This window comes from Hyaena hyaena, unplaced genomic scaffold, assembly GCF_003009895.1.
Source record: "Hyaena hyaena isolate Hyena2069 unplaced genomic scaffold, ASM300989v1 scaffold_723, whole genome shotgun sequence".
Lineage (NCBI taxonomy): Eukaryota > Metazoa > Chordata > Mammalia > Carnivora > Hyaenidae > Hyaena > Hyaena hyaena.
Window position 1 is genome coordinate 631,749 of NW_024081356.1, and position 27,063 is coordinate 658,811.

General features: G+C 45.1%; 1 protein-coding gene and 1 pseudogene across 4 annotated transcripts; both read right to left on the reverse strand.

The window, feature by feature from the left end:
* Positions 1-9,042: 9,042 nt before the first annotated feature.
* On the reverse strand, positions 9,043-24,947 carry GFRA3 (GDNF family receptor alpha 3). 4 transcript variants are annotated; one of them, XM_039217893.1, is made up of 8 exons: positions 24,484-24,947; positions 17,808-18,092; positions 14,339-14,431; positions 12,813-13,125; positions 10,666-10,769; positions 10,303-10,500; positions 9,880-9,968; positions 9,043-9,686 (listed from the first exon to the last, which is right to left on the reverse strand). In XM_039217893.1, exons 1-8 carry the CDS (start codon positions 24,566-24,568, stop codon positions 9,597-9,599), a joined length of 1,257 nt encoding a protein of 418 aa, XP_039073824.1. In that variant the 5' UTR covers positions 24,569-24,947; the 3' UTR covers positions 9,043-9,596. The 4 variants fall into 4 exon arrangements, with proteins under 4 accessions (XP_039073824.1, XP_039073825.1, XP_039073823.1 ...); XM_039217894.1 differs by having other exon boundaries at positions 10,366-10,500; positions 17,808-18,095; XM_039217892.1 differs by having other exon boundaries at positions 17,808-18,095.
* LOC120220737 lies at positions 21,828-22,035 on the reverse strand (annotated as a pseudogene).
* Positions 24,948-27,063: the final 2,116 nt, after the last annotated feature.

A 27,063-nucleotide genomic window follows, 5' to 3' on the forward strand; every position in this document is an offset into this window, starting at 1 on the left:
AAGTCACCCAGGTGCCCCAAAATATGTATTTTTAAGTCACCTGAGGGGCACCTGGGTGGCTCAGTCAGTTAAATGTCCAACTTTGGCTCAGGTCATGATCTCATAGGTTTCTAAGTTCGAGCTCCGAGTTGGGCTGTGTGCTGACGTTCGGAACCTGGAGCCTGCTTCAGATTCTGTATCTTCCTCTCTCTCTGTCCCTTTCCCACTCATGCCCTGTCTTTCTCTCTCAAAAATAAATATTTTTAAAAAATAATAAATAAATGTCACCTCAAATCTCCTCTAGGATGAGGCAGAATATGGAAAAATATATTTAAAAATAAAATGGATGAAATAGCAATTCAAGCATTTGGCCAATATCCATTAAGCTGACATTTCAAAGTGAGGAAACTGAGGCTGGGAGAGGTTCATGGAATTGTTCCAGCAAGGCAACAAGACTTCGGGACTGGGAACTCTGTCAATGCTTAGCCACCATCTCCTCTCCTGGGAGTCACCTTCCCACCCAAGTGCGTGACATCTCATACTGTACCCTTCCTGCATGAGAAACCTGGATTTGACAAGACCCTGAAACCCAATACTGAAGGAAATATTAGATCAACATATTCCCAGCCAGCCATTTCCTCTTCCTCTCTCACAAACCTATCAGGCACCACTTTTTAGCAACAGTCATTTTCTTGATCAAAAGACTGAAGCTTCTTCACAAGATTAAGCGATTTGCTTGAATTCACCCAGCTGAGAGTTTTGCTCAAATTCAAACCCAGATCAGGCTGGATCTACTTTCCATTGTATTCTTTGCACTACAACATGTTTTTTTCTTGAAAAACTAGAGATCTGCGTTCCCAAACACAGGCTTGACATGTAATTCCTTAAGAATTAAGTGATTTAATTTGGCCTAGGAGGGAGTTCTCTTCCCCTATGGGAGGTGGGGGCGGATGGTAGGGAGCCAGCCTGAATTAGATGGTCTCTTTCAGAAGCCACAAGGCGGCTTTGTGATGGAGACTGTTAAAGGGCACAGGCAGAATTTGCCTGGGGCAAAGCTGGGAAATGAAGCCAGTCTCCTAAATGCAGGCCCACCACTCTTCAGAGGGAGAGGAGCAAGATTGCCTCTCTCTAGACATCCCACTGTGTGATGTGTTCATCTTCCTAAGAAACACTTCTGTTGCCCATCTCTCTGTCTGTTGAGCTTCTCTTATCCTTTAAGTTTCTACTCAAATGTAGCCTCCTCTGAATGAAGCCCCCCATGAACTGACCCTCCTGACTGTCCTTTAGGAGTTTCACAGGCCCTGGATCACATGCTCTTTCACAACAAACAGAACTTGCTTCAAATGCACTTGCCGGTGATTAGCTGTATGACTCTGGGCAAGAATTAACTTCTAGACATCTGTTTCTCTATCTGTAAAATGGGGATTATAGTGCCTGCCTCTGATTCAGAGGGCTGTAAGGAAGTTTGAAATGGATTATATACGTGAGATAAGGAAAAAATATTAACCATATATATTCATGGCATAAACCTCTACTGAGGAGCATGGAGAGAGAGAAAAGATTGTGTAGAGATGGCTGCTTTGTACATGTAATACAGAGAAACAGATGGGGAAAGAAGGATTTTAAGTTTTGCTGTGTATTTTTCCAAAAGACTGTGCAATCATTATTTAAATTTGTTTCAAATATTGTGGATGCCAGAATGATACCATGTGGTTACATGCCCATGAGGCAGCTCAGCTTTAAAAAAGATATAAAGTTCTTAGTGCAGTGTTTGACACATATCAAGTACTCAAACAATGATGTCTCACAGTAGGTGCTCAGCAAGAAGCAGCCTCCATGGGAACCCAAAGCCAACCAAAGTCTTGGAAGACCATACTCCCAGAACAAATGCCTTGATACTTAAGCTGATCACAGCAACTGTAGTGGGGTCAGCCCAGGGAGGGGCTATTTGCTTTATCCCTCTGTGGGGGATGGGCTTTTATTTCTGCCTGCACTGTTCCCAGCCTAGACACAGTCTGGCTTCATCCTCTCCCTGCCACACACTGACCTCTGTGCCCTGGGATGTCAGCAAGGGGGCAAGGGGCCATGGAGCTCCCTATGGCCAGGGATGCCAAGCATGCCAGGCTAGAACTCTTCACATTGGCTCCCCAGGATTCCAGCCTGCTCTGTGGGCCTGGCTTTCAGAATAACAGCTCTGTAGTTGGTGTGTCTGCAGAGGAGACACCTCCCCCAGGGCAGTTGTTGGGGGGGGGGGAATGAGTGACCCGGAAGACACGGGAGCACCTTCCCCCCACAGAACTTCAGTCAGGGCAGACTACTGTCATTCCCCCAACACTCCCTGCTCTTTCCAGTCTCTTTCAGCTCACTCTGGTTTTGGGGGTGCCCTTTCCCCATTTCTGCCTAATTAAACCCTATTCATTCTTCAGGGTCCAGCCCAAATACCTTCTCTTCCAGAAAACCATATCTATAGCCTAAAAGAGCTCCCCCTTCCCCCCACACTCCTCGTCATAGTGTCTGTTATAATTTAGGACATAGGGCCTCACCCAAACACTGGATAAATGGGATGTGTATCAAAGACCATGCCTGGGAGTGAGGAAGGCTGAGGTTTGATTCCTGGATGGGTCACTTGTTAGCCCTATAATCTTGGACCAATTGCTTGGCCTTGTTAAGCCCCTTGTAAAACAGGGGAGAAATATGGGATAGTTCTAAAAAGTAAATGAATTAATGCTCATTACACCATTAGCATTATGTTTTGCACACATGAAGCTCTTAATAAATGTCAGTCCTCCCTCCACACCCGCTCACAGTATGTCAGTTAAGGCCTTGACCAGTTTGATATGCGAAAGGGGAATTTCATTGGACCTAGTCTCCCAAGTTCCAGATGTGAAGAGTCTTCCTCCTGAGAGAAGCAGAAATGCTAAGAAGAGACTGGACTTTTTTTTTTAATTTTTTTTTTAATGTTTTATTTATTTCTAGGAGAGAGAGAGAGACAGCGTGAGCAGGGGAGGGTCAGAGAGAGAGGGAGTCACAGACTGAAACAGGCTCCAGGCTCTGAGCTGGCAGTCAGCACAGAGCCCGACACGGGGCTCGGACCCACGAACCGCGAGATCATGACCTAAGCAAAAGTCGGACGCTTAACCGACTAAGCCACCCAGGCACCCCGAGACTGGACTTTCTTACAACCAGAGATCTGAAGAGAGGAAAAAGGGTGAGAGACTCTGAGTGTTGGTCAGATGGGATGTAGAGGCAAAGATGGAGGGTTATCAGCCAAAGAAAGCGCAATGCTTTTGTCAAAGGGAGGAATCTTTTCTTCTATTCTCTTACATTCAGTATCAGGAAACCTGTGAATTAAACTAACAAACAGAAGATTAATAGGAGAAAATGCAAAAATTATATTAATATTTACCTGCATAGGAGTTTACAAAAAAGAAGTAAAAGTCAAATAAGACCTGGGGTTAAATTAGGGGTCTTATATACCCTTTCAACAAAGTAAAGAGGGTTTGGGGCCACAGGACAGTAAGTCGTGGGGAAGTGACTAGGAAGTACATGGGGGAAACTAATGGAAGATAAAGGCTATTTTAGGATGGTTGGTTTATGCAACCTCATCTTGGTGTTCGTTCCCCATCCTCAATTATGCCCTGCTTTCAGGCAGTTAAGAGGAGGGCACAGAACTCTTCCTGAATCTGTTGATTCTCTATTGCCTTCAAGTCAAACTAATGCTTATACCAAGTGGCATATTTAGGAGTGGCATTCTCTGATCCCCTTCACTTTGCCTTACTCTTCAACTGCCAGAACCAAAAACCTAGCAAAGCCTCCTTCTGCAGTCATATAGAACCTCCACTTTGGGGCACCTGGGTGGCTCAGTCGGTTAAGTATCTGACTTCAGCTCAGGTTATGATCTCATGGTTCATGAGTTTGAGGCCCGCATAGGCATTGTGTGGACAGATCAGAGTCTGGACCTTACTTTGGATTCTGTGTCTCCCTCCCTGCCCTTCCCCACGTGTGCTTTGTCTCTATTTCTGTCTCTGTCTCTCAAAAATAAACCAACATTTAAAAAAAATAAAAAAATAAAAAAGAAGCTCTACTCAGATCTAGCTCCAAGGGTACTTCTCAGACCCAAAGAGCCTCAGCACCTGGCGTGTGTTCCTACATTCCCATCCCTTCAGGGAATCCAAGAAGGAAGCTCAGAAGACACTCCAAGGCCAGGAAGGAAGCCACAAAAGAAGCCCTGACCTCAGGTAATTAAGATCCACTGCAATTCCCTGACAGGAGTCTATGCCTTTGGGGGTCCTGCTGAGGCACTCTGTATCCCTCACTAATAGACCTGGGACCCTGAATTACTTTAATAGTATGTGGATATAGGCTTCTTTTACCCAGATGGTAGGCCTGGCATTGTCCCTCAACCCAGAAAAGCCAGTCTAGAATCTATGGATAGACAGTCAGATTTTCTGTGAATTTTTGAACTGTGACAGGAGATCACTTAGGTGAAGTTGAAGTAGGTATGCAAAGAGAGTGAAGTAGATGGTTCAGGATGTGTAGGCCTTCAAGAGAGGGCAATCAAGACTGGTTCCTGACTCGCCAGTCCCAGCACCCCAAGGCCTGGATGAATTTCCTGGGATTGGGTTGCAGGACATTCCCCTTTAACTAAGTAATTCCAATATTTCTGTTACATTCAGCCAAAAGATCCTTGACTAAGACATTGACTTTCTTTGACTCTATGCCTTGACCAAGGTCCCTCAGACCTGAGATATAGACCCAGAGTTCTGATTCCTATCTTGGAGTTCAGAGCTTGAAAAGTATCTCCCAGCAGATACAGGAGGATTAGAAGGAACTTAATGGAGGACTATGGGTGAGAAGAAGGGGAAAAATAGTTGGGGAGAGGGAGGGAGGCAAACCATGAGAGACTCTTGAATGCTGAGAACAAACTGAGGGCTGAGGGGGATGAGGGGAAGGGGAGTGATGGGCATGGAGGAGGGCACTTGTGGGGATGAGCACTGGGTGTTATATGGAAACCAACTTGACAATAAACTATTAAAAAAAAGAGAAAGAAAGAAAAGTATCTCCCAGGGGCAGCCCCACCCAGAATTCAGCCCACAGTTGGAAGAAAAGCCAGCACCATCACTCACCACTGCTCCTGGGCAGAAAGTAGAACACCTGGTACCCACAGATCCCCTCCCAGAGGTAATGGTAGTAACAGCTGCCATTTATTGAGTATTCATCCTGTATCCAATGCTGTGCTGAGTATTACTTCCAGTCCTCAAAAGAACTGTTATTTTTTAATAGGTTTTAAATATTTTTACTATTATCTAACTTAAATATACATGGAGAACAAAACAAGCATAAATTCCTCATGTTTATAAGCTTGGAAACAGGAAGCCAATGGGGCACCTGGGTGGCTCAGTCGGTTAAGCGTCCAACTTCAGCTCAGGTCATGATCTTCTGGTTCGTGGGTTCAAGCCCCGCGTCGGGCTCTGTGCTGACAGCTCGGAGCCTGGAGCCTGCTTCAGCCTCTGTGTCTCCCTCTCTCTCTCTGCTTGTGCTCTGTTTCTGTCTCTCTCTCTCTCTCAAAATAAATAAATAAACATTAAAAAAAAAAAGAAATAGGAAGCCAAAAACTTTTCAACAAAAATCATTAAAATTGATATAAACATTAGTTGATATTGCCAATTAGTTTTCTGGCTGAAGTTAAATTGATGATGTTATATTAAAAAAAAAAAAAAAAGGCAAAACAGGGGCATTGGGTGGCTCAGTTGGTTTAGCACCTGACTCTTACTCAGCTCAGGTCATGACTTTCTGGTTTGTGGGTCCGAGATCCATATTGGCCTCTGTGCTGCTTGCAGCGTGAGGCCTGCTTGAAGAGTCTTTGTCTCTCTGCCCCTCCCCCACTCTCTCTCTTTTTCAAAGTAAATAAATAAACCTAAAAAATTTTAAAAATAAACAAAGCAAAATAAAAACTGCAACCCTTTAAGTTAAGTATTCCTATTGGTATTTCCACTGGAGAGGAGGAAATAGTGCCTCAGATGGGTAAAGAATATTTCCCTAGGTCAAAGAAGTCAGAATAAATGAAAAGTCTCAACTGCCCAAACTTGAGGTCTGACTGCTAGAGTCTTGAGCTGCCCCTTCACCAAAATGGCAGCTCAAAAATGTTCAGGGAACGATCTTGAAAAATACAACCTGGCACAGAGCCAAGTCCTTGTTAAAGGTTTGTTGAATGAGGGGCACCTGGGTGGCTCAGTTGGTTGGGTGTCCGACTTCAGCTCAGGTCATGATCTCACGGTTCGTGGGTTCAAGCCCCGTGTTGGGCTCTGTGCTGACAGCCAGCTCAGAGCCTGGAGCCTGTTTTGGATTCTGTGTCTCCCTCTCTCTCTGACCCTCCCCTGCTCACGTTGTCTCTCTCTCTCAGAAATAAATAAAACATTAAAAAGAATTTTTTTTTACGTTTGTTGAATGAATGGGTGAATGACTGAATGAATGAGTGGGTGAATATGGAAGTCCTTGTTTAAAAGACAGTTTGCTCTACCCCAACCATGCAGAGGCCTGTAATTCAGCACTCTCCATTTACTACTGCTGTCAGTGGCCCTTCCCTCCTTGTTACCCAGGAGCTAGTCTAATGGCATTCGCCATTCCAGTCAGCCAGGATACCATTAAAAGCTTCAGTCCAGCCACTGTGCCCCCACCCCAGGTCTTGGCTCTGGGCCCTTGGCTCGGGGAGTGGCCTGGTTGTTTACCAGAAATTTGGACCTTCTTCAGAGAAAAGCACAGATGACCTATTAGTCTAATTCAAGCACTTAGCAAGGAATGACTGTACCATTCACACCCCCAGCCCCAGGCTAATGGAGTCAAAGCAAATGGAGAGGCTTTGCCAGCTCAGAGATCTTCCTGGGAGGGGAGGAAGGGGAAGGTCCTCCAACTGCCCCCACTGAAGTTTGCAGGGAGGAATATTGACCGAGCATTTTCTGGGGGCAGTGTGGGCTATAGGGATACAAAAATGTGTAAGGAGAGGCTTCCCTATTCTACCCACCATTCTGGCAGCAACTCTACACATCCCAGTCACCTGCTCACTACCTTAAAACTTGGTTGAGAGAAAAATGGGAAGACAACCAAATATTCACTGATAAATAACCGGTTAAGTAAACTATATATGTAGGAATATGCATTCCTACAAGTCCATGCTCTGCACCTGATAAGAAGGATCATGTAGTTCAAGCTCTACTCATACATGCTGAAGGATATCTGTGACTTACACAGTGACATGCAGTGTCTGATCCCACTTACATAAAATTATACATACCCACAGATTCTCATGTGCAAAGATAGGCAGAGAGCATTTGGCAGTTCGCAAGTGGGATTTTTTTTTTTTAATTTTTTAAATGTTTTATTTATTTCTAGGAGAGAGAGAGAGACAGCATGAGCAGGGGAGGGTCAGAGAGAGAGGGAGTCACAGACTGAAACAGGCTCCAGGCTCTGAGCTGGCAGTCAGCACAGAGCCCCACACCAGGCTCGAACCCGCGAACCGTGAGATCATGACCTAAGCGAAAGTCGGACGCTTAACCAACTAAGCCACCCAGGCGCCCCAAAAATGTCTAGTTCTTTAGGATGAATCATGATTAGTAAAAGCCAGTCATGAAGGACATTATCTTTTCCCAAAATGGCCACAACTGTATTTCTAGTCTGATAGACTTTTCCTTAAACTTGTCACTTTACCATTGAGATGAAGTATGTTCTTTTTTTTTTTTTTTTTTTTTTTTTTGATGAAGTATGTTTCATTTTCCCCTTGAAACCTGTCAGGCTTTTGTGACTGATTTAATAAATAGAAGATGGGGCAAGTAATGTTTGGTGATTTCTTTTTTATTTATTTATTTATTTATTTTATTTTGAGAGAGAGAGAGACAGCGTGAGCAGGGGAGGGTCAGAGGGAGATACAGAATCTGAAGACAGGTTCCAGGCTCTGAGCTCGCTGTCAGCAGAGCCCGACGCGGGGCTCGAACCCACGAACCGCGAGATCATGACCTGAGCGAAAGTCGGACGTTCAACTGACTAAGCCACCCAGGCGCCCCACAAGTGGGATTTTAAAGAGTATTTTACTTTCTTCTTTATAATTGTCTGTATCGTCCAAATTTTCTACAAAAACCCCACATACTGTATTTGCTAACTTTTCTGAGTTCTTACATTGTGTCAGTTCCAGTGCTTTTACATGGACTATCTCATTCCTTATGAAGTGGGCTCTATGCTTTTTCACATTACAGATGTGGATAATGAGGTCTAGAAAGGTTGAGCCCAAGGTCACACAGCTAGTAACTAACAAAGTCAAATGTTGGAAGATCAAATTAATTAATGCATGTACTTGCATGCAGTAGGGGTTCAATAAATGATAGTTATTATTATAATTACTGTACAGCACTTATCACACTTCCTTGTTCTCCTTGTCATGTAGATTCCCCTGCTCTGGTGTGTGAAAGACTTGAAAACAGTATCTGAATTATTTCCCCAGAATCTCCTGCATCCACCACAGTGCCTTGCTGAGCCAGCACTCATCAGATGCTTATGGAAAGACTGAGTGAATGAATTAATAGACAAATGTCCACAGCTCTATAAATATATTTTCCCAACTACTTTGTTTCCTTATCCCAACAGGATTGTAAATGGAATCGAGTACCAGTCTCTCCTATCCTCTGCCCCTGCTTCCCATCATGGTCTGGAGCAAGCCAATAACACAAGCAGGTGATCAATAAATGCTTTGGTTGACTAGGGATGCTCCCCTCTCAGCTCCTGTGGCAGATCCCAGGCAGTATCCCAGAAATGGCTGGATCTGGGACAGATACCATGTCCAAAGCCTCACAGAAGCTATTTTTTCTTCCAACTCCATGTTAAGTACACAGAGAAGTTGAAAGAATTGCCCGAAGTCACCCAGGAATTGGTGGCAGGGTAAATGTGTCCTGATCCTGGCCTCTACTCTTGTGTCTGTAACATTCCTCATTCTATATAAATTCACAATGAGAGAAAATAGGAAAAGAGCCAAGTTTTAAGTCAAATGTTTAATCATGATCCAAGGGGCTGGGGGTACTTCAGGACAGTAGCAGGAAGAAAACAAAGCCCAAATGCTCCAGCTCTTGATGCTCAAATGCTTTGAAGGATCCCCAGGTAGGGTAGGGACCAGATTCCTATCCCCTGTTCAGAGGAGGAGACAAGGGGGTAGGAGTCTTGCACCAGCCTTCCTCACAATGGGGAATGTCGTTCTATGTATGCTGCCTCAGAACATCCAGCCCTGCCTACCTGGAGAATGCAATAGAGAATGACTGATTTGTTAGAGTCTGGGTGATTCTGGTGGGCAAGAGGAAGGGATTAGGAGACAGCTTGGTAGAAATGGTCTCCACCAGAAGATATGGCTAAATCATGGTCACCAAATCCTAAGGAAGGACTATGGAGGGAATGAGAACTCAGCTAGTCAGTTTCTACTATGGTCCCATCTGGAGTCAGCTGGGTATGCAGTATGGATCGAGTGAGGGTTGCCATGTTGTTTATTGCACCTCTTTCCTGATGCTGCTCTTTCCTTACCCCTTGCAGGCTGAAGGTCAGGCTGGTTTGGTAGAGGGGAGAGGGGCCCAGAGGAAGTCCAGCTACCAGAGGCTCAGGAGAAGAATCAAGGTAAGTGTACACAAGAAAAGAGAGGGCACCCAGGGCTGTGGCGTCAGAGCAGGATTTTTGTTCTGTAGAAGAAATGGAATGGAGTCAGCTCCACCCCCTTGGCATCAGTCAAAGCCTGTCCCCCACCCCTGACATGTCCATTAGAGGTGTGTACTATTCATGACCACAATGAGGTCACCCCCTCTTGTCCCCTTGTATGGGTTTCCCCCAGGTAGACCAGTAAAGGTAAGAGGTGCGTAATAAAGGAGACCCTACCTTGCGTTCCATCACGGAAAAGGTAGAGTCTTCCCAGTCCTGGGAGAAGAGTTGGCTATGAAAACGCATCTTAGCTGCAATGGCCTCCACTGAGGAGAGGAGAGAAGGTAAATGGAAGTGGGCATATGCTGGAGATCTCCCAGGCTCCCATGAAAGAAAAGGGAATGTCTCAGGGACCCTGGCATATGGCCAGGATGGATAAAAATGGGATATTTGGGATACTGTCTCATTCCATTTCCTTATTCCTTAAGCTAAAGAGTGTCCCTCGGGGCCAAGACAGGTTGAACAGAAAGCTTGGGGGGTCACCTGGGGAGTAGGAGAAGGGAGAAAGGCCCAGATTCAAGGGGAAGTAAACCAATGCTAAGGAGGGGGCTACTCTGTCTGCAGGAGATTGATGGAACCAGTGTGGACCACAGAGCTAACCCTTTTCCTCTCCTTGGGTCCAGCTGATCCAACCAGGGCTGGCAGCAGGTGCAACACACTCACTGAGGCAGGAGTTGTGGGAAAAGGACTCTTCCAGCTGCTCACACTCCTCCTGCAGGTTGCCACTGCCTCGGCAGGTACAGCTTAAGGCAACACTGATGTTGACATTGCTGACAAAGTTGGGAGTCATGGCAGTCCCTGTGGGGTGAAGAAAGGATTGTCAGGACCTAGGCCACCCAAATTTCAACCCCCACTCTCTGCCGCCTGTCTCAGGACCATTCCATTTGGGTTCAGTCTCCAGAGCATTCTCACCTCCAGGACTAGCCACCCTGTGGACTCCCTTCAGATGGCCCCCAGCCTCACCAATCAGCCCCATGTATGCTCGCAGACATCTGGACTGCTCTGTTGCACAGGTCCCTAGGATGTCCAGAGGATGACAGTGGGTCTGAAAATCCACCAGGCGAGATCTGGAAGAAGGGAAATTTCAAGAGTCCCCATTGAGGGTCTGACCTGCAGCCTTCACCCTTGCTCCCCTTTAGTTGACAGACTCATCTTCATGCCAAATCCTCCTCTGCTTTCAGGGCCTGGTCCAGGGCTTCCCCCTCAGCGAAGCCTGTTCCTGTCACAATTAAGGGCATGATCACCCCAGCCCCAAAGCATGCCGCTCTGAATTTGGACTCCATAATCCCTAGGTATGAGATTTCAGGCAGCTTTTTAAACCTCAGTTTTCTCAACTAAGAATAGAAATGAAGACAGTGCTTTTTCATGGGTTCTTGTGAGGGTTAGATGAGAGACTGCATGTACAGCATTTAGCATAGTGGTTGGTACATATGAAATGTTCATTAAATGTGAGATGATATTATTCACACTGATCCTACAATAGGTAAGGCTGGTTATCTTCAGGTGATGCAATTACAAGTATGTTTTTCTGTGTGCATTTCTGCAATTTTCCTTACGGTTTGCCTTTTGTTGAATAGGTGGTTCATTTCTCTGTCTCCCCCAGCCAAATGCAAATTCCACCTAAGTAACTTAGTCATCTAGCCCAGCACTTGTTACAAAATGGTATTAGCTATCAGCACCACAATAGGCAGTCTAGCAGAGCAGTTAGGCCAGATTCCAGGCCAGACTTCCTCACTCCAGACCTTATTCAGTAACCTGACTTATTACCTGGATGAGCCTCAACAAGCTGTTTAAACATTCTCTGCTGTGGTTTCTTCTCTGTAAAGTGCAGATGATTAAAAAATAAATAAATAAATAAGAAAAACAAAAAACCCCAGCACCATCTATCTCACATGGTTCTCATAAGGTTTACATGAGTTAATATATGCTAAGTACCTAAAACAGTACCTAGCCCATAGTAAGTACTCAGTAAGTGTTGGTATTATGGTGATTGAGAGCTTTTATGTAGTATTTTACAGAAGAAGGAAGTAGAGCGTAGAGAGGTTAAACAACCTTGCCCAAGGTTACAGAGAAACAAGGGTTAGAACCAGGCTGCAAAACAAGGTTGGTGTGACTCTCACTGTCAACGAATTCTACTTGAGTGGATGATAACTTCAATTTGGTGAATGTTTTGTCCTGAGAAGGCAAAGGAAAGTCAGGTCAGAATTTCAAATTTTCTGGACAATACCCATCAAATACCTTACCAAAGGTCATATACTTTGATTTGGTAATGGCAGTTGTGGCCACACGTCCTAAGTAATAATTAGATTTGTGCACAAAGATTAAAGAGCTAGAGTGATACTTACTGCATTATTTATAGCAATAAGAAAAGCAACCTAAACATCCAACAATAGAGGAAGGATTAAATAAAGTATGGGGCATCCATAAAATGGAATGCAACATAGGCATTTAAAAATCAAGCTGTCAAAGGATAGTATAAAAGACAAAATAAGCACCACCATTTATTGAACACTTACTCTGCACCAGTAAGCTAAGCACTCTGCATAAATTATGTAATTTAACGCTCACCAGAATCCCATGAGGTCTGTATTTTTATCCCACTTTTTACAGAGGACTAAGAGGAATGTTAGGTTAAGTGATGGAATTTTAGGTTAAAGTGACAGGCTCAAAATCACACAGTCCTAGGATTTAAATTCACATCTGTCTGACTTCAGAGCCTGTCTTCACCCTGTTGCATACTGCCTCCACGGAAAAATGCTCAGGAGATATGCACATAAGTGAAAAAAAGCAAGACTATTTCTAGAATATATTTCTAGAATATCCAGTTTTGTTTATGTGTATACAAAAAAGACTGGAAGGAAATACTCCTCAAAGTATGTAGATTATCTTCAGGTGATGAATTCGGAGTACTATTTTATACATTTTTATACTTTCTGAAGTTTTTACACAAAAAAAATTTATTTTGATCACAGGGTTTCAGAAAATACTCTGGGGTTAAGTCAGTCCATGGCTCCTGGGGGGGCAAGCCCAGCCCCACACAGGAAGGCGCCCTGAAGGAGTGGTGTGCACTGCGCCCTCGCCCACACCCAGCCCTCCCGCAGCGCCAGCACCTGCACAACGGGTCAGCAACACAGAGGCTCTGCAGCTCCAGGCAGTTGGGGGCCCCAGACGGCAGCGCGCAGCTGGGAGCAATGGTGTTGCGCCGGCGTTGCCCGCAGCCCTGGTCGGTCGGCGCGCAGGGGCACAGCAGCAGGCCCTGAGCGTGGGCCTCCGACGCCTTCTCGAAGAAGGCGCGGAGCTGACGGAGGCAGGTGTCGCGCTGGCAGCGGGACCCCGAGCACGCTTCCCCATAGGCCTTGCGCAGCCGGTCACACTTATCGTTAAGAGTGCACAGCATGGCGAACTTGAGGCATAGGTCTGAGTCTGCGGGGAGAAGGACACCAAGTCACCACTCCTCTCTGCAAACGTGCCGCCCAGTTTTGCTAGGAACCCCTGCAACCCTCCGATTTAACAAGGATGGTGGTGGTGGTAGGAGGAAAGGGAGGACTCCCCAGAATAAGGCCACTGCTAATCCTAGGTGTTTCCTCTACCCCTAAAATATATCTGGTATCTGTGAACTCCCCCATCCTACTCCTCATCTTTCCTAGCTGTTTAAAAAAAAAAAGAAAAAGGCCACATACATATTTTATACTCATTTATCTAGACTTGAAGCCAGAAACCTCAAAGAACCAAAACCCTTTCCTCACAACTATGCAGTGAGTGAAGTCCAAAACAGATGGAATCAAATTCTATTGAGGATTTTTGTTCGGTTTTGCATCTGTTTGGCACAGTTTTAATATTACCTGTCTGTCTTTAATGATTGATCTGTGCATAAAAGTTCCCTGTTCTCTGAGTTTTGGGAAATTACGGTGATATTTCTATTAACAATATTCTAGCAGTCAGAACAATGGAGTAAATGGAGCAGGTTATTCCCAGATTCCTTATAACTAACAGTTTATGTATAAATCTCTATGCTCTTCTCTCAAAATACTAATTCCAACAGATAGTACTAACTGTACAACAAAGCTCCTATCTTACTCAAAAAGTGAATGTATGTGTGTGTATTCCTTTCCAATTAATACAACAGCCTCGCTTTCCTAAAAAACATGCATTTTAGTCCTTGCCAGACAGATGGCTCCCCACCCTGAGTCTCACGAGGAGTCACATTCTCTCTCACCATTTCCCCTGCCCAACACCTCGCCCATCCCATTAAAATGGTTTGAAAACAAGCAATTTCCTAGTCTTCAGGGACAAAAAGCTACTTTCCTGGCTGCCTCAAATGAGGGTAAATACTTCATTTCAGCATTTTTTTTTTTTTCTGGGACTGCTGCCACTCCATCAAACACTTTGTAGAGAACCACCTTTTGGAACCAGGAAGCCTTAAAGGCGTCCCTATTAACTATTGCTCTTTGTTGACACATAAGACCACACCACTCCCACAGCTCAGACTCCCACCCCAACACAATGCTTCAGTTAGTTACCTGGCAGGCTAGAACTCTCCCCCTATATACCCTCTGGCTTGTGTTCCCCAGCAGCCACCCTTCCTTCATGGTCCATGCCCACCCCTCACACCCCAGCCTCAGACTGCCTTCCACACCTGGTTTGAGCATGTTCAGTTTGCTGAGATTCATTTTCCAAGGTTTTCTGGTCACTGTGTCTTCATAGGGAGAGACATCCATTTCATAGTCACCTAGAGACAAGGTGATAAGAATCCTGAGGACCAGACTAGGGGGTGGGGGCAGGAGGGGCTGTGAGCTCCTTAAGGGGATATAACAGGTCTTATAAAGTCATTGCATAGCTCATAGACACGGTAGGTACTCAATCAATGCTGGCTAATAAATCTTATTGGAAGAGAAGGATGAAAGAGTACAAAGTGTCACTCAATATGCCTTTGAGAATGCATCTCTAGGAAGGAAGAAATATGGATGAGGTCAAGCAAATAGGAAAGGATGATCTGGATATTTGGGAAGCCCTGAAAGTTCCCAAGGGAAAAGGTGGGAAGACAAAAGGATCTAGGGAGAAGTCTCTGGGGAAATTCTGAAAGAGAACTGATTAGGATAAGGAGTAGAAAACAGGGGGGAAAAGTGTGGTAAATCGAGTTACTGTTTCCAGTTATTTGATAGCTACCCACCCTGTGAGAGGATTACACACACACACACACACACACACACACCCCCCCGACTCAGTTGCCACGTGACTTTCAGGGCCCCTATGAGAGGAGTATATTTCCACACCCTACTGTAAGGATTGCCCATGTGATTTACTTTGTCCTGTGGATTGTGAGCAGAAGTGACATAAATCACATCTGAGCAGAAGCTTTAAGAGCCATCACATGGTGTTCTGCTACTCTTTTCCCTCTGCCAGCCTGGATCATCAAATGAAGAAGACAGGTAGAACAAAGACAAAACCAGCTCAAGGAAGCCCACAGCAGATGTGTAACATGAACAAAAATTTAATTTTTGTTGTGGGAGGCCAGATATGTGGGGGTTGGTTGGTTATTACTGCAGCATAGCCTGGCAAATTCTTATTAAAAATGTAATCGGTGGGGTGCCTGGGTGGCTCAGTCAGTTAAGCATCCGACTCTTGATCTCAGCTCAGGTCTGGAACTCAGGGTCATGTTGGGGTCCACACTGGGTGTGGAGCCTACTTAAAAAAATAAATCAAGTAAAAATTAAAATTAAAAAATTGTAATTGGTATCTAGAAATGGAATGCTGTAGTAACAAAAAAAAAATCTAACATGTACAGTATTGGCTTTGGGACTGGGCAGTGAGGGGATGGTGTATAAGATGTTCTGAGGTATGAAAAATGGCAGTCCTCAATATGCAGTGGGAAAGCATTTGGGAAAATTGTTGCCTGCAATAACTTGGAAGGAAGATGTTATACTGAATGAGCTTGTGCTTTAAGGGAAAGAAGCTGAGAAGCAGAAGATTACTAGTATGACTGAAACAAATTTTTTTTCTTGAATGTTTATTTTTGAGAGAGAGAGGGAGACACAGAATCTGAAGCAGGCTCGAAGCTCTCAGCTGTTCTGAGCTGTCAGCACAGAGCCTGACATGGGGCCTTAACTCACGGACCTTGAGATCATGATCTGAGCCCAAGACAGACATTTACCCGACTGAGCCACCCAGGTGCCCCTTTACTAGTATGTCTTGATTGCTATTGGCTGCATTTTGGAAGGTACTAAAAGAAAGATAAAAGCTCAGAGAATTGATCGGTTTGCAAGTAGAAAGGAAAAAGAAAAGAAAGAACCCAGAAATTCCAGGATTTGCAGAATTAAGAGATGGAACTGCTTTTCATATTCAAATGTTAAAAGATAAAATTGAAAAAATGCTTTGAGTAATAAGGTCCATTAAGACTCAGCCTTGGGGCAAAGACCAATTCAAGTACATGGCTATCATACCCATATGGAGATCTCTCAATGATTAAGATGGTATAAATTCTGCCAGTTAGACAAATACACTCATGGGGAAAAAAAAAAAAAAAAAAACTAGGGTAGTGGCTCTCCCTCTGATACGAGCAAGATATTTCTAATTAGGTCTAGAAAGAGATATGTCTTGAAAAGAATTATAGGGAAGGCTACTGGCACCAGAGGTGACAGAAATCAAAGATTAAAAAAAAAAAAAAGCAATTATGTTTTGGGAGAGTTGTACTGCTAAGAGCCACCACCAGCCAGGATTCAAATAGACACTATTGGAGACTTAAAATGCCCAAACATTTCTCAGGTAGGAAGCAAGCTAAGAATGTTGTTCACTCCTCAAAGAGGAGAGAGTCTCCAATATCCTTCTCAGATGTGCCCAAAGAAACCTGCCAGAGGTAGAAGGCTGGGCCAAGAGCCCTGGCCTGTTATCTTTTTAACAGTAGATAAATCAGCTCTCCCAGGGAGCAAAACAAAGCCTTATAAAAGAGCAATTCCTACTCCCAGGGAAGAAGGCCCTTAAACAACAATGTGTACAGAGAACTTCAGAACAGCTGTGAAGCCATGTCTGCTGTGTGCTTCCCATTTCTCCCCTTTGTGAGAGTGTTTGTTGTGGCTCTCTAGTTCCTGTTCCATTGATGTATACTGAGAATATGTTGGAGGCAGGCAGATGGCTTGTCCTTTTTGTCCACAGGTATCTAGATCAAGAGGAGTTCTATCCACACCTGACAAGAAATTATCACAAGATCCTAGACTGGGAGGCTGAAGTACTACCTGGATAGAACTCTTACGTTTCCACATTTGTTGCCATGTGATTTTCAGAGTCTCCTGTGGGAACAGTATACTTCCCCCCAACGGGGATTCAGGCTTGGCCATGTGATCTGCTTTGTTCGTGGAACATAAGCGTAAGTATTTTATGTAACATCTGAGTAGCTTTTAAAGGCAGCATCTGCTTCTGCCATTACTCATTCCCTCTGCCATGAGAAAAGAACACCCCAGGGGGAGGCTGTACCTTCAGCAGGGATCCCAGAATGAAGAAGATACATGAAACAGTTAACACAGAACATAACACAAAACAAAAAACCTGTTTTACAAATCACTGTTTTGTTACAGCAGCACAGTCCAGTAAAAGCTGATAATACAGAGAGGGGTCTCTGGAAAGAGTCAGGGGAAGCTCCTCTCTTTGGCTCTTCCAGTCCCTTCTCTCTTACTGTCTTCTGTCTGGTTAACGAGTATCCTTTCTGTTAAAGGCAGGACCAGGATGCTCCTTCCTACTCTCTCTGAATTTATGGATTACGTTGAATTTGGAATCTGTGTACAGGTTAAGACCATTTTCCTCCACCTTTTCTCCACATACTTCTGTCCCAGGAGCTCCCCAGGATGGGCCTCAGTCTGGTTCAAAGCTCTGCCAAGAGGCAGCTACATGTTGCCAAGTAGGAAAGGGGGAAGTAGGGAGACGAGAGGGTAGCATTGTAGGGGCCCAAAAGAATACTGCCAATTCCTCCCTCTACTTCTTATTTATGTCAAGTGCAGAACTTCATTACCATCCCAGCCAGAATCTACCATGCAGCCTATATCCTGCAGAATTAAACAATCACCCCACAAGAGTCATCTTCCTTAGTTTAGTCCACTCTTTGAGGGGGGCCTCACCAAGGCTGCGGGCAAGGTGAACGGTCCAGTAAATGTCCAGGCAGGCAACTTGGTTCTTCATGCGCCGATGGCATGTGCAGTTCATCAGAGAGCTATTCCTGAGGTGCTGTGCTGCCTCCCTGCAGTCCTCAGGGACCAAAAGCTCCTGTGTGGGTGACGGGGTGCTTATACTAGAGGTGCAGGAATTCAGGTGGTGGTAGGCAGCACTGCAAACAGGATCAGCCTGACACTTCCTCTTGGCCTGAATACAGCTGTTCACGAGCCGGCCCTCTGTGGGGAGAGGGTCTGCTGTGGAGGAAGAGAGACCAGGTGAGGCTCACATAAAGTCAAAGTAGATGCATGGGAGTAACAAGCTGTGAGGTAGAGTAGAGGAGAATTCAAGATCAAAGTCTTTGGGTGGCAGAGGCCTTTAGGAGAAAAGCCCAGCAGGAGTAAAGAATCTGCAGCTGTCACAATCTGGACAGACTAGATGAGGCCCAAGGAGAGGTGGATTTGAAGAGAGGCTGCTCAGCCTCCTGAGAAAAGGAGGGGGAACTGTTGCCTGAAGCTGAGCCTGATGACCCTGCCAGGCACAGGGAAGAGCCCCCTTGGCACAGCAATGCACGTGCAGGGCCAGTATAATAACCAGAGAGTTGACAATGTGCATGGGAGTGCTAAATGAGAGTCAGCGACAACTCTGAGGCTTCCATTAAAAGTCACTTTACAATACCTTTACGGGAGAACTGTTTGGTGTTGGTGTTGGGGAACTTTTGCTGATTCCATCACCAAGAATACTGATGTTCATTGTAGGTTGGCCTAGAGGATCTTCCCTACATCCTAGGACTTAGCATCCCTGTCAAAGGGTAACAAAACACCGTCATGATGCCAGTTTTGCAAGGCAAAACATCTAGGAGTCATTTTTAATTCTCCTCTTTCCTCATATCCTAGGTTCAATCCAACAAGTCCTGCCAATATCAGGAAGCTGTCCACCTCTCTCCACACCTATCACCACTTCTTAGCTCAACCACCATCAGCTTTTGTCTGAACCACTTATTGGTAGACTCCTTATTGGTCTCCCTGATTCCATCCTCTAAATTCATTCTCCCATACCATTCAGCCATATTTTTTGTTTGTTTTCTAGCTTTAGTGAGCTTTAATGGACATACAACATCGTGTAAGTTTTAGGTGGGCAACGTGATATGATTTACATATATAGTGAAGTGATCAACACAATAAGATTAGTTAATACATCTTTTACCTCACATAACTACCATTTTGTTGATGCAGCCATCTTTTTATTTAATGTTTATTTTTGAGTGAGAGAGAGCAAGCAAGCACACAAGCAGGGGAGGGGTAGAGAGTGAGACACAGAATACAAAGCAGGCTCCAGGCTCAAAACTGTCAGCATAGAGCCTGACCTGGGGCTCGAAATTACGAACTGCGAGATCATGACCTGAGCTGAAGTTGGCCCTTAACTGAGCCACCTATGGGCCCCGCATCCATCTTTTTTAATGATTTTTTTTTTTAATGTTGGAAAGCATTTTCATTGAGGTAAAATTCATGCAACATACAGTTAACCACCTTAAAGGGCATAATTAAGTGGCATTCAGTGCATTCATAGTGTTGTACAACCATTACTTCTAATTCCAATATATTTTCATTACCCCAAAAGGAAACCTGTACTCACTAAATAGTCACTCTCCCTGTTCTCACCCCTCTAGTCTCCGGCAACCAGTAATCTATTTTGTCTCTACAGATTTACCTATTCTAGATATTTCATGTAAATGGAATCATAAAATATGTAATCTTTTGTATCTGGTTTCTTTCACCTAACATATTGCTTTTTTTAAAAAGTTTTATTTATTTTGAGAGAGCACACACATGCACAAGCAGGAGAGGGGCAGAGAGAGAGGAAGAGAGAGAATCTCAAGCAAGTTTAACCACAATGAAGACCCTGATCCCTTGCTTGAACCCATAAACTATGAAACCATGAGCTGAGCCAAAATCAAAAGTCGGATGCTTAACCGACTGAGCCACCAAAGTGCCCCTAACATACTACTTTTGGAGGCTCATCCACATTACAGCAGGTATCAGTACTTCATTCTTTTATGGATGAGTAATATTTCATTGTATGGATATTCCATATTTCATTTACCAATACATCAGTTGATGGACATTTGGGCTGTTTCCGTGCTTTGGTTATTGTGAATAATGCTTGTGTGAACATTCATGTATGAGTATTTGCAACAATCTAGTTTAGGAGTGCCAGGGTGACTCAGTTGGTTAAGCATCTGACTTCGGCTCAGGTCATGATCTCACAGCTCTTGAGTTGGAGCCCTGCATCGGGCTTTGTGTTGTCAGCTCAGAGCCTGGAACCTGCTTCAGATTCTGTCTCTCTCTCTGCTCTCCCCCAACCCCCACCTCCACCCCAACCCTGTCACTCTCTATCCTTCAAAAATAAACATTAAAAATTAGATTAGGATCTAGTTTATATGCTCTGGTTTACAAACTCTTGTAAAAGCTGGTCCCTGCTTGCTCACTTACCTAACCTTACCTCCCAGCCCTCTCCTCCTCTCCCACTTTCTTTTACCCACACTTGCCTTCCTTCTGTTGCCACTGAACAAAACAAGTCTGTGTCAACCTTAGCATTTTTGCCCTAACCTTTCTTTTTGCTTGGAATGTTCTTCCCCCTGATCTTCACATGGCTGGCCCCTTCTGGTAATTCAGTTCTTGGCCTAAATGTCATCGCAGAAAGGCCATCCTCAACCAACCAATGTAAAATAACTCCCTAGCTACTCTACCACATCGTTACACCAATTCTCTGCATAGCACTTATCATCACTTAATTTTTTTAACTTGACTTTTCATTATCTCCCCCTCTGGACTTCCACATCTATCTTATCACTGCTCTGTTGCCAGTGCCTTGAACAGTGCTGGTTCTTTATGAGCTCCTACTATTTAAAAAATAACCAGGTTCGCCTGCGTGGTTCAGTTGGTTAAGTGTCCAACTCTTGGTTTCGGCTCAGGTAATGATCTCACAGTTTCGTCAGTTCTGGCTGTGTTGGGCTTTGCACTTGCAGCATAGAACCTGCTAGGGATTCTGTCTCTCTCCCTCATTCTCTGCTCCTCCCCCACTAGTGCTGTCTGTTTCTCTTAAAATAATGAATAAACTTAACCAAATAATAAAGAAGTCCTATGAGCCACCTCTCTAACTTCTCTGAGCCCCTTCCCTCTGTTTAAAATCAGAGTGCCAAAATTAGGAAAGGCTTAAAGTTTAGTTAGTCCAAACTTCTCTTTCAAACAATAATTAAATGGATTACTTATTAAAATGAAGATTTCTGACCCTATCCCAGAAATACTGAATCAGAATCTGTGGTGATAATGCCTGGGAATCTGAATTTTAGCAAGTTCACCGGAAAATATGATGCATCCCAAAGTTTGAGAAAAGCATAGACAAAAGCAGGACCAGTAGTATAGATTTCACCTTTTGCTTCAGGATCCAATATGCTTCACCATGGCATTGTTACTCTTTTTATTGAAATTTTTGATATTTTGCTCCTCATGGATTTTAGTGGGTAACATTGACTTTGATTTTTAGTATATGTGCTGCCGAAGCAAGCACTGATTTTAATCTTTTTTCTTGAGAGACAGAGAGGACACAAGTGAGCAAGAGATGTTGGGGAGGAGAGGGGATCCTATAGGGGCAGAGAGAGAGAAGTGGGGCTCAACTGAATGGGGCTCATGTTTACCCAAAGTGGAACTTGAACTCACAAACCGTGAGATCATCACAAGAGCCAAAGTCAGATGCCTAAATGACTAAGCCACCCAGGTGCCTATGTCAGCACTGATCCCCCCTACCTCCCAATAAAGGGGCTCATTTTTATTGCAGGGAAGCTAGGGAGAGGCCGGGCAAGTGAGGGTCTCTGTAGGAACTCCCATTGCTGAGTAGGACTGCCAGGCCCCAGGCCTGTCTGAAAGGCAGGAGATGATCAGCGGCCAGTCCCCTTTGGTCCATCTTGGGCCCAAGGATCCAGGCCCTCGCTACTTAGGGCGGAGGTAGGAAACAGCTTTTCCTGCTTTTCCCACAGTCTCCAGCAGAAGGTCCATGCTGTGCTCGAGATGATGCAAATCTTCTTCTTGGGCAGGTCAATGTCGAACTCAACTCTTCCCAGCTTGCTGAGCACCCGACTGACTGCATTAGAGCAGCCTTCACAGGTCTCATGTCTACAGAGAACTCGTGCTTTGGCATGACTGTGGATGTGGTGGTGGCTGCAGTGGTGATGCCTCTGATTTTGATTTTTTTTAAATTTTTAACACTTATGGTTTGATAAATAAATCAAAAGAGAGAGATAGATAACAAGCAGGTGAGGGGCAGAGAGAGAGGGACAGGATTTGAAGCAGGCTCTGTGCTGAGAGCAGAGAGCCCGATATGGGGCTTGAACTTCGAACTCATGAACAGTTGAGATCATGGCCTGAGCCAAAGTCGGACCCTTAAACAACTGGACCACTCAGGTGCCCCTCTGATTTTTATTTTTTAAAAATACTGCATTAAGGAACATCTGGCTGGCTCAGTTGGTGGAACATGTGACTCTTGTTCTTGGGATTTGAGTTTGAGACCCACATTTGGTGTAAAGATTACCTAAAATAATTTTTAAAATCTTAAATAATATATTGCATTAAAATAGTCTTTATCTTGAATACTGTTTGAATGGCACTCCCTACACTCACTCACCTTAGTCCCAGTTTTGCCTAGGACAATTTACTTCACTTTCTAGACCTTATTTTCCCAAATGTCAGGTGTGGAATTTGGATTAAACCAATGTTTCTCAATGGAGGGCTAGGAAAGATGAAGGTCAGGCCCCTTCCAGGGGTTTATCAGAATTCCCAAAGGTAATGGGGTGGTTCAAAAAAGCATATTTGATCATCATATACGTGGAAGATTAAAAAACACTTTGAAAACTTCAAAAACATATTTAGGGAAGGCATGAGAGATTTATCTTTACCAGAAGAGAAACACCGATTTAAACAGTTTAAGAAGGGGAAGGGAAGGAAAAACAAGATAACAGAGAGGGAGGCAAAACATAAGAGATTCTTAAAGATAGAGAACAAACTAAGGGTTGGGGGTGGGGATGGGCCAAATGGGTGATGGGCATGAAGGAGGCATTTGTTGAGATGAGCACTGGGTGTTGTATGTTAAGTGATGAATCATTAAATTCTACTCCTAAAACCATTATTACACTACATGTTAACTAACTTGGATTTAAATAAAATTAAAATAAATAAATAAATAAATAATATTCACCAATTTTAAATAAAACAGATTGAAAAACATTAAGTGTTTAAGATGTTACTGCTGGCCTGTACCCAAAAGTGCTTGCTGAAAGAAATGTAGCAAGTCCAAGCGTCACTGCTTAAATTGGACTAAATATTGAGTCAGGGGAATTTTCAAAAGTAAAACTCTCTAATTTCTTAGCTGACAGTTCACAGAGTCTGAACAATGGTGGATTTAGGGGCAACTGCAGCTCAACAAAAGAAGGTAGGGGCAATGTTAAAGTTCATCATAACAGGGTGGAACTTGTTCCACTTTAATTGGTTGTGAAGAAGGTGTTTAAGGTTTCTGCCTAATCTTGACATGCAGCCATACTGTCAGGGTTACTGAAATTTTCTGGGCAGTCAAATCAGATTGGTAATAACTTGCTGCCCTGATTTACTGATGGAGTCAGTCTGGACAGACCAGTCCTTTCCCTCCTTCCTTCCACATCTGTTTTGAAGCCAAGACTTCACATATACAGTATTTCATTCCTTCAGTGACTACTTTGTGGACTGAGGTGACTGGTCCATGTGTGGTCTCTGCCTCAGGATTTCCTCCACTCAGGCTCTGGGCAGGAGTCCCACAATGAGATTTCCATGCACCCATCCCACTCCAAAGGTCATGGACATGTTCCCTGGGGTCTTGGATCCAAGGCGACCCTTCTCTCTGGGGCAATAGCATTGTTCACAAACCAGGCCTTGAACTATAGATTCTACAAAATATTTATTGTGTATCTATAATAGAACAAGGCATGTGCTGAGCCGTCTTCCCCAATAGGGAGTTTTTGACCATGATTAAAATGAAAAAGTATGTTCGGAAGGGGATTGGGGTGTAAGTTGGCGGTGAGAAATATTCTCAAATAATGTTAGCAAGTTCTGGCAGCAGTTTACAACCCTACTCTGTGACAAGTCAGTTTTAACAAAAACTTCTTTCTTCATCCTACCTACTGTTCACTTCCCCAGACCTTACAGAGAGTGAAGAGTTGAAGCCCATGTGGAGCAAATGGCACTCCAGCCTCTGATTCTCCCCGCCTTCTAGAGATGCTGTCGTGGAAGTGGCCTGGCTGCGATAGTTCTGTGTCTGTGTAGGCGCATCTCAAAAGAGGAAAGTGGGGGAATGGGGAGGAAGGGGATGAGGAGATGCTTGGGAGTCCTGGCCATTACTGGCATTCAATATACAACAGTTCAAAGACTGTATTAGGAATGGAAGGTAGCCCCTTCCTGGCACCCAGGGCTTCCTTCCTCGAATAGACACTTGGGACGGCGGCGATGCGGTGTCTGAGCTCCCTGTGGACAACTGTGACCACAGCACCCCACCCGTACGCTCCTCTCCTTTCCCCCTAATGCCCCGGTGTAGCAGCCTCGCGTACGCACAGACGACACTCACCGGCTCCCAGCGGAAGCGGTGCCAGCAGCAACAGCAGTAGCAGGAGTAAAGGCAGCAGTGGTCCCGGGTTAGGAGGGCGCGCCATGGCTCTGTCCGCACGCCGACCGTCGGCCCCTGGAGGCTGCACGCCCGCAAGAGCGCCGCGCTCCACTAGCTCCGCGAGCTGAGGCTCTGTGAGGCAGGCTCGGCGACCGCCGACCGCTGCCGCCTCCCGCCCTTCCGCGCGGCTCCGACACTCTCCCACCAGGGTCCTGGGCGCCGCCCTCAACTCCGAAGCGCGCGGACGCACCACGCCGCGCCGCTTCTACTCTATCGGGAAGACGTCGAGCGTGGGGGTGAGCAAGGGCATGCGCCTGGCTTCCGCCTGCCAGAGGGTGCTCTAACCGAACGGGCCAACCACCTGTCCCCCCACTGTCCTCTTCACTTTGAGGAGCACTTCTGCCCAATACAATCGTGGTAGCTGCAGCTGGAGACTCGCCCTATCAGGGGTTCAAGTATTAAAAAAAAAAAAAAAAGCGCACCATTTCTGTTTCTGGACCCCGCAACCCCACCCCTTCCAGGAAACACAGTGAAATCTTGCAGCAAAACCTGAACAGCACCAGAACACTCAATAGTATTTTTTCTCCCTCACTTAGAATTTGCACAACTTTGCCTCCATTTCCCCTTGTAAGTATCTTCAAGGGTAAAGGTTGGGCTGTTATCATTAACCCCGTGACTTTGCAAAGATGGGTCCCAGACAGGTGAAATGGCTGTGCCGAGAGGACAGTCTTGAGGCCAGATGCCAGGACTTCTGCCAGACTAGCCTCCTCCAAAATTCAACCCCTTCACTGTCATGAGGGAGGGTGGAAGGATTAGCCCTCCTCAGATTAGAGATTTCCCTGGAGATAAGATAGGATCCCTAAGGAAGGTGCTAGAGAGATCATTTAGCAGCCTCCTCATTTTCAGGTGATGTTTCTGAAAGCAACCTACTCTATCAAGAGTAAACAGCAAGGTAGAAACACAGCTGTGCCCAGAGCCCAGGATTTCTACCCACAAGGCTAAGGGTATTTGTTGAACCTAGGGTTGATTCCCACCTGCTCCCAGGGTAAATAGAGGCACAATGACTTGAAAGAATAACCAAGCAATGCTTAGAAAGAGAAAGAACGGGATAATGAAAGGAAGTGGCGGGTTTTGTCCCCTAACCCTGCAGCCCAAGCCCTCTCCTCACTCCACAGAGGCCTGGCAGAGGGCCAGAAGAAGGGGATCAAGAAATGCAATATAAACCTCTGAGATTTATTGGCTGCTGCTTCTGAATATGGCCATCCTGCTGTGGCCTCTGGGGGGCATTTGCAGATGTAATCAGCCGAGAAAGAGAGTCATTCCAGCCAGGGGTGTAAATCACCCTTCACAAAGCTAGGAGAGAGACATGTGGCCCTAGATAAGGATGAAGAGATGTGGCCTCTCGTGCCCTTTCCTCCCTTCGCCTGCCCAAGGGGAGCTGGTTCCTGAGCTATAATGCACTTTAAATGGAGTTTGTGCTCTATTTTAATCTCTATCTGCCCTGTCAGTCTTCCAGGAGAGCTGTGAAAATGAACATCTGGCTACTCAGCTTTTGTAAAGGGCCTGTTTTCCCCCATTGCCACACTACCTCCCTGTACCTTCTCCTCCAGTGAGGTTAGAAAGCTGTAGCTGGGGACTGATATCCCCTGTCCACTCCACTCTGGCAATAGTTTCAAAATGGGATCTACAAAAAGTAACAATTTCAGATGGTTAGGATGCTAGAAAAGGGCTGAGACTGATGAATCAACAGAGTTGGGGGGGGGGTGTTGTGTGTCAAGGGGTGTCCCCTCTGCTCTCCCCCCTCCTTCAGCAACCAAGCCCGATCAAGTTTGGGTAGGAGGACAAGCTGGGGAAAGGCATTTCCTCAGGAGGTCTACTCTTAAGCGTCTACTCAGTGCCATCCCCATGGAATGGACCAGGAAGGCAGGAACAAAGTCAGACTGCTAGGTTGAGAGCAATCCCAACTCCATCTGTAACAGGCTGGCTTTTAGTGAGAATAAATGAGATGCCTGGAGCATCTTTCTGCCTGAGCACTGGAGTAGAGAGCCTGACATCATTGGACCTTTAATGACGATTGGTAACCAAAGCTAGGGGAGAGATGAGGAAGCCTCTGCAAATAAATATGACTCCAACACTTATATTGACAACTTTTCCAACACATTCTCTCCCCACCAACCATGTCCTCTGTGACTGCCAACACCTGCTAGATAAGCAGCATTGCCTTTGGGAACCTTGTGGATAATGACAAATGAGCCAGTCCTTTCTAGAAAGGTGATGTTACTTGACTATCATTCAATTCAATAATGTCTTTTGTGACTGATTATGGGTTCAATTTTGTACCAGGTGCAAAAATGATTAAGAGACAAAACCTGGGGCACCTGGGTGGCTTAGTCGGTTAAGTGTCCGACTTTCGCTTAGGTCATGGTCTCGCAGTTCGCCGGTTCGAGCCCCGCGTCGGGCTCTGTGCTGACTGCCAGCTCAGAGCCTGGAGCCTATTTTGGAGTCTGTGACTCCCTCTCTCTCTGACCCTCCCCTACTCAT

What these genes read in the sequence shown, in the direction of transcription:
- GFRA3 (XM_039217892.1), bottom strand. Translation starts at nt 24,568, where the DNA reads ATGGCGCGCCCTCCTAACCCGGGACCACTGCTGCCTTTACTCCTGCTA. An exon ending in ACCGCTTCCGCTGGGAGCCG is followed by an intron (nt 18,096 to 24,483) that starts GTGAGTGTCGTC and finishes CTTCCTCCACAG; the next exon opens with CAGACCCTCTCCCCACAGAG. An exon ending in ACTGAACATGCTCAAACCAG is followed by an intron (nt 13,126 to 14,338) that starts GTGTGGAAGGCA and finishes TTCTCCCCGCAG; the next exon opens with ACTCAGACCTATGCCTCAAG.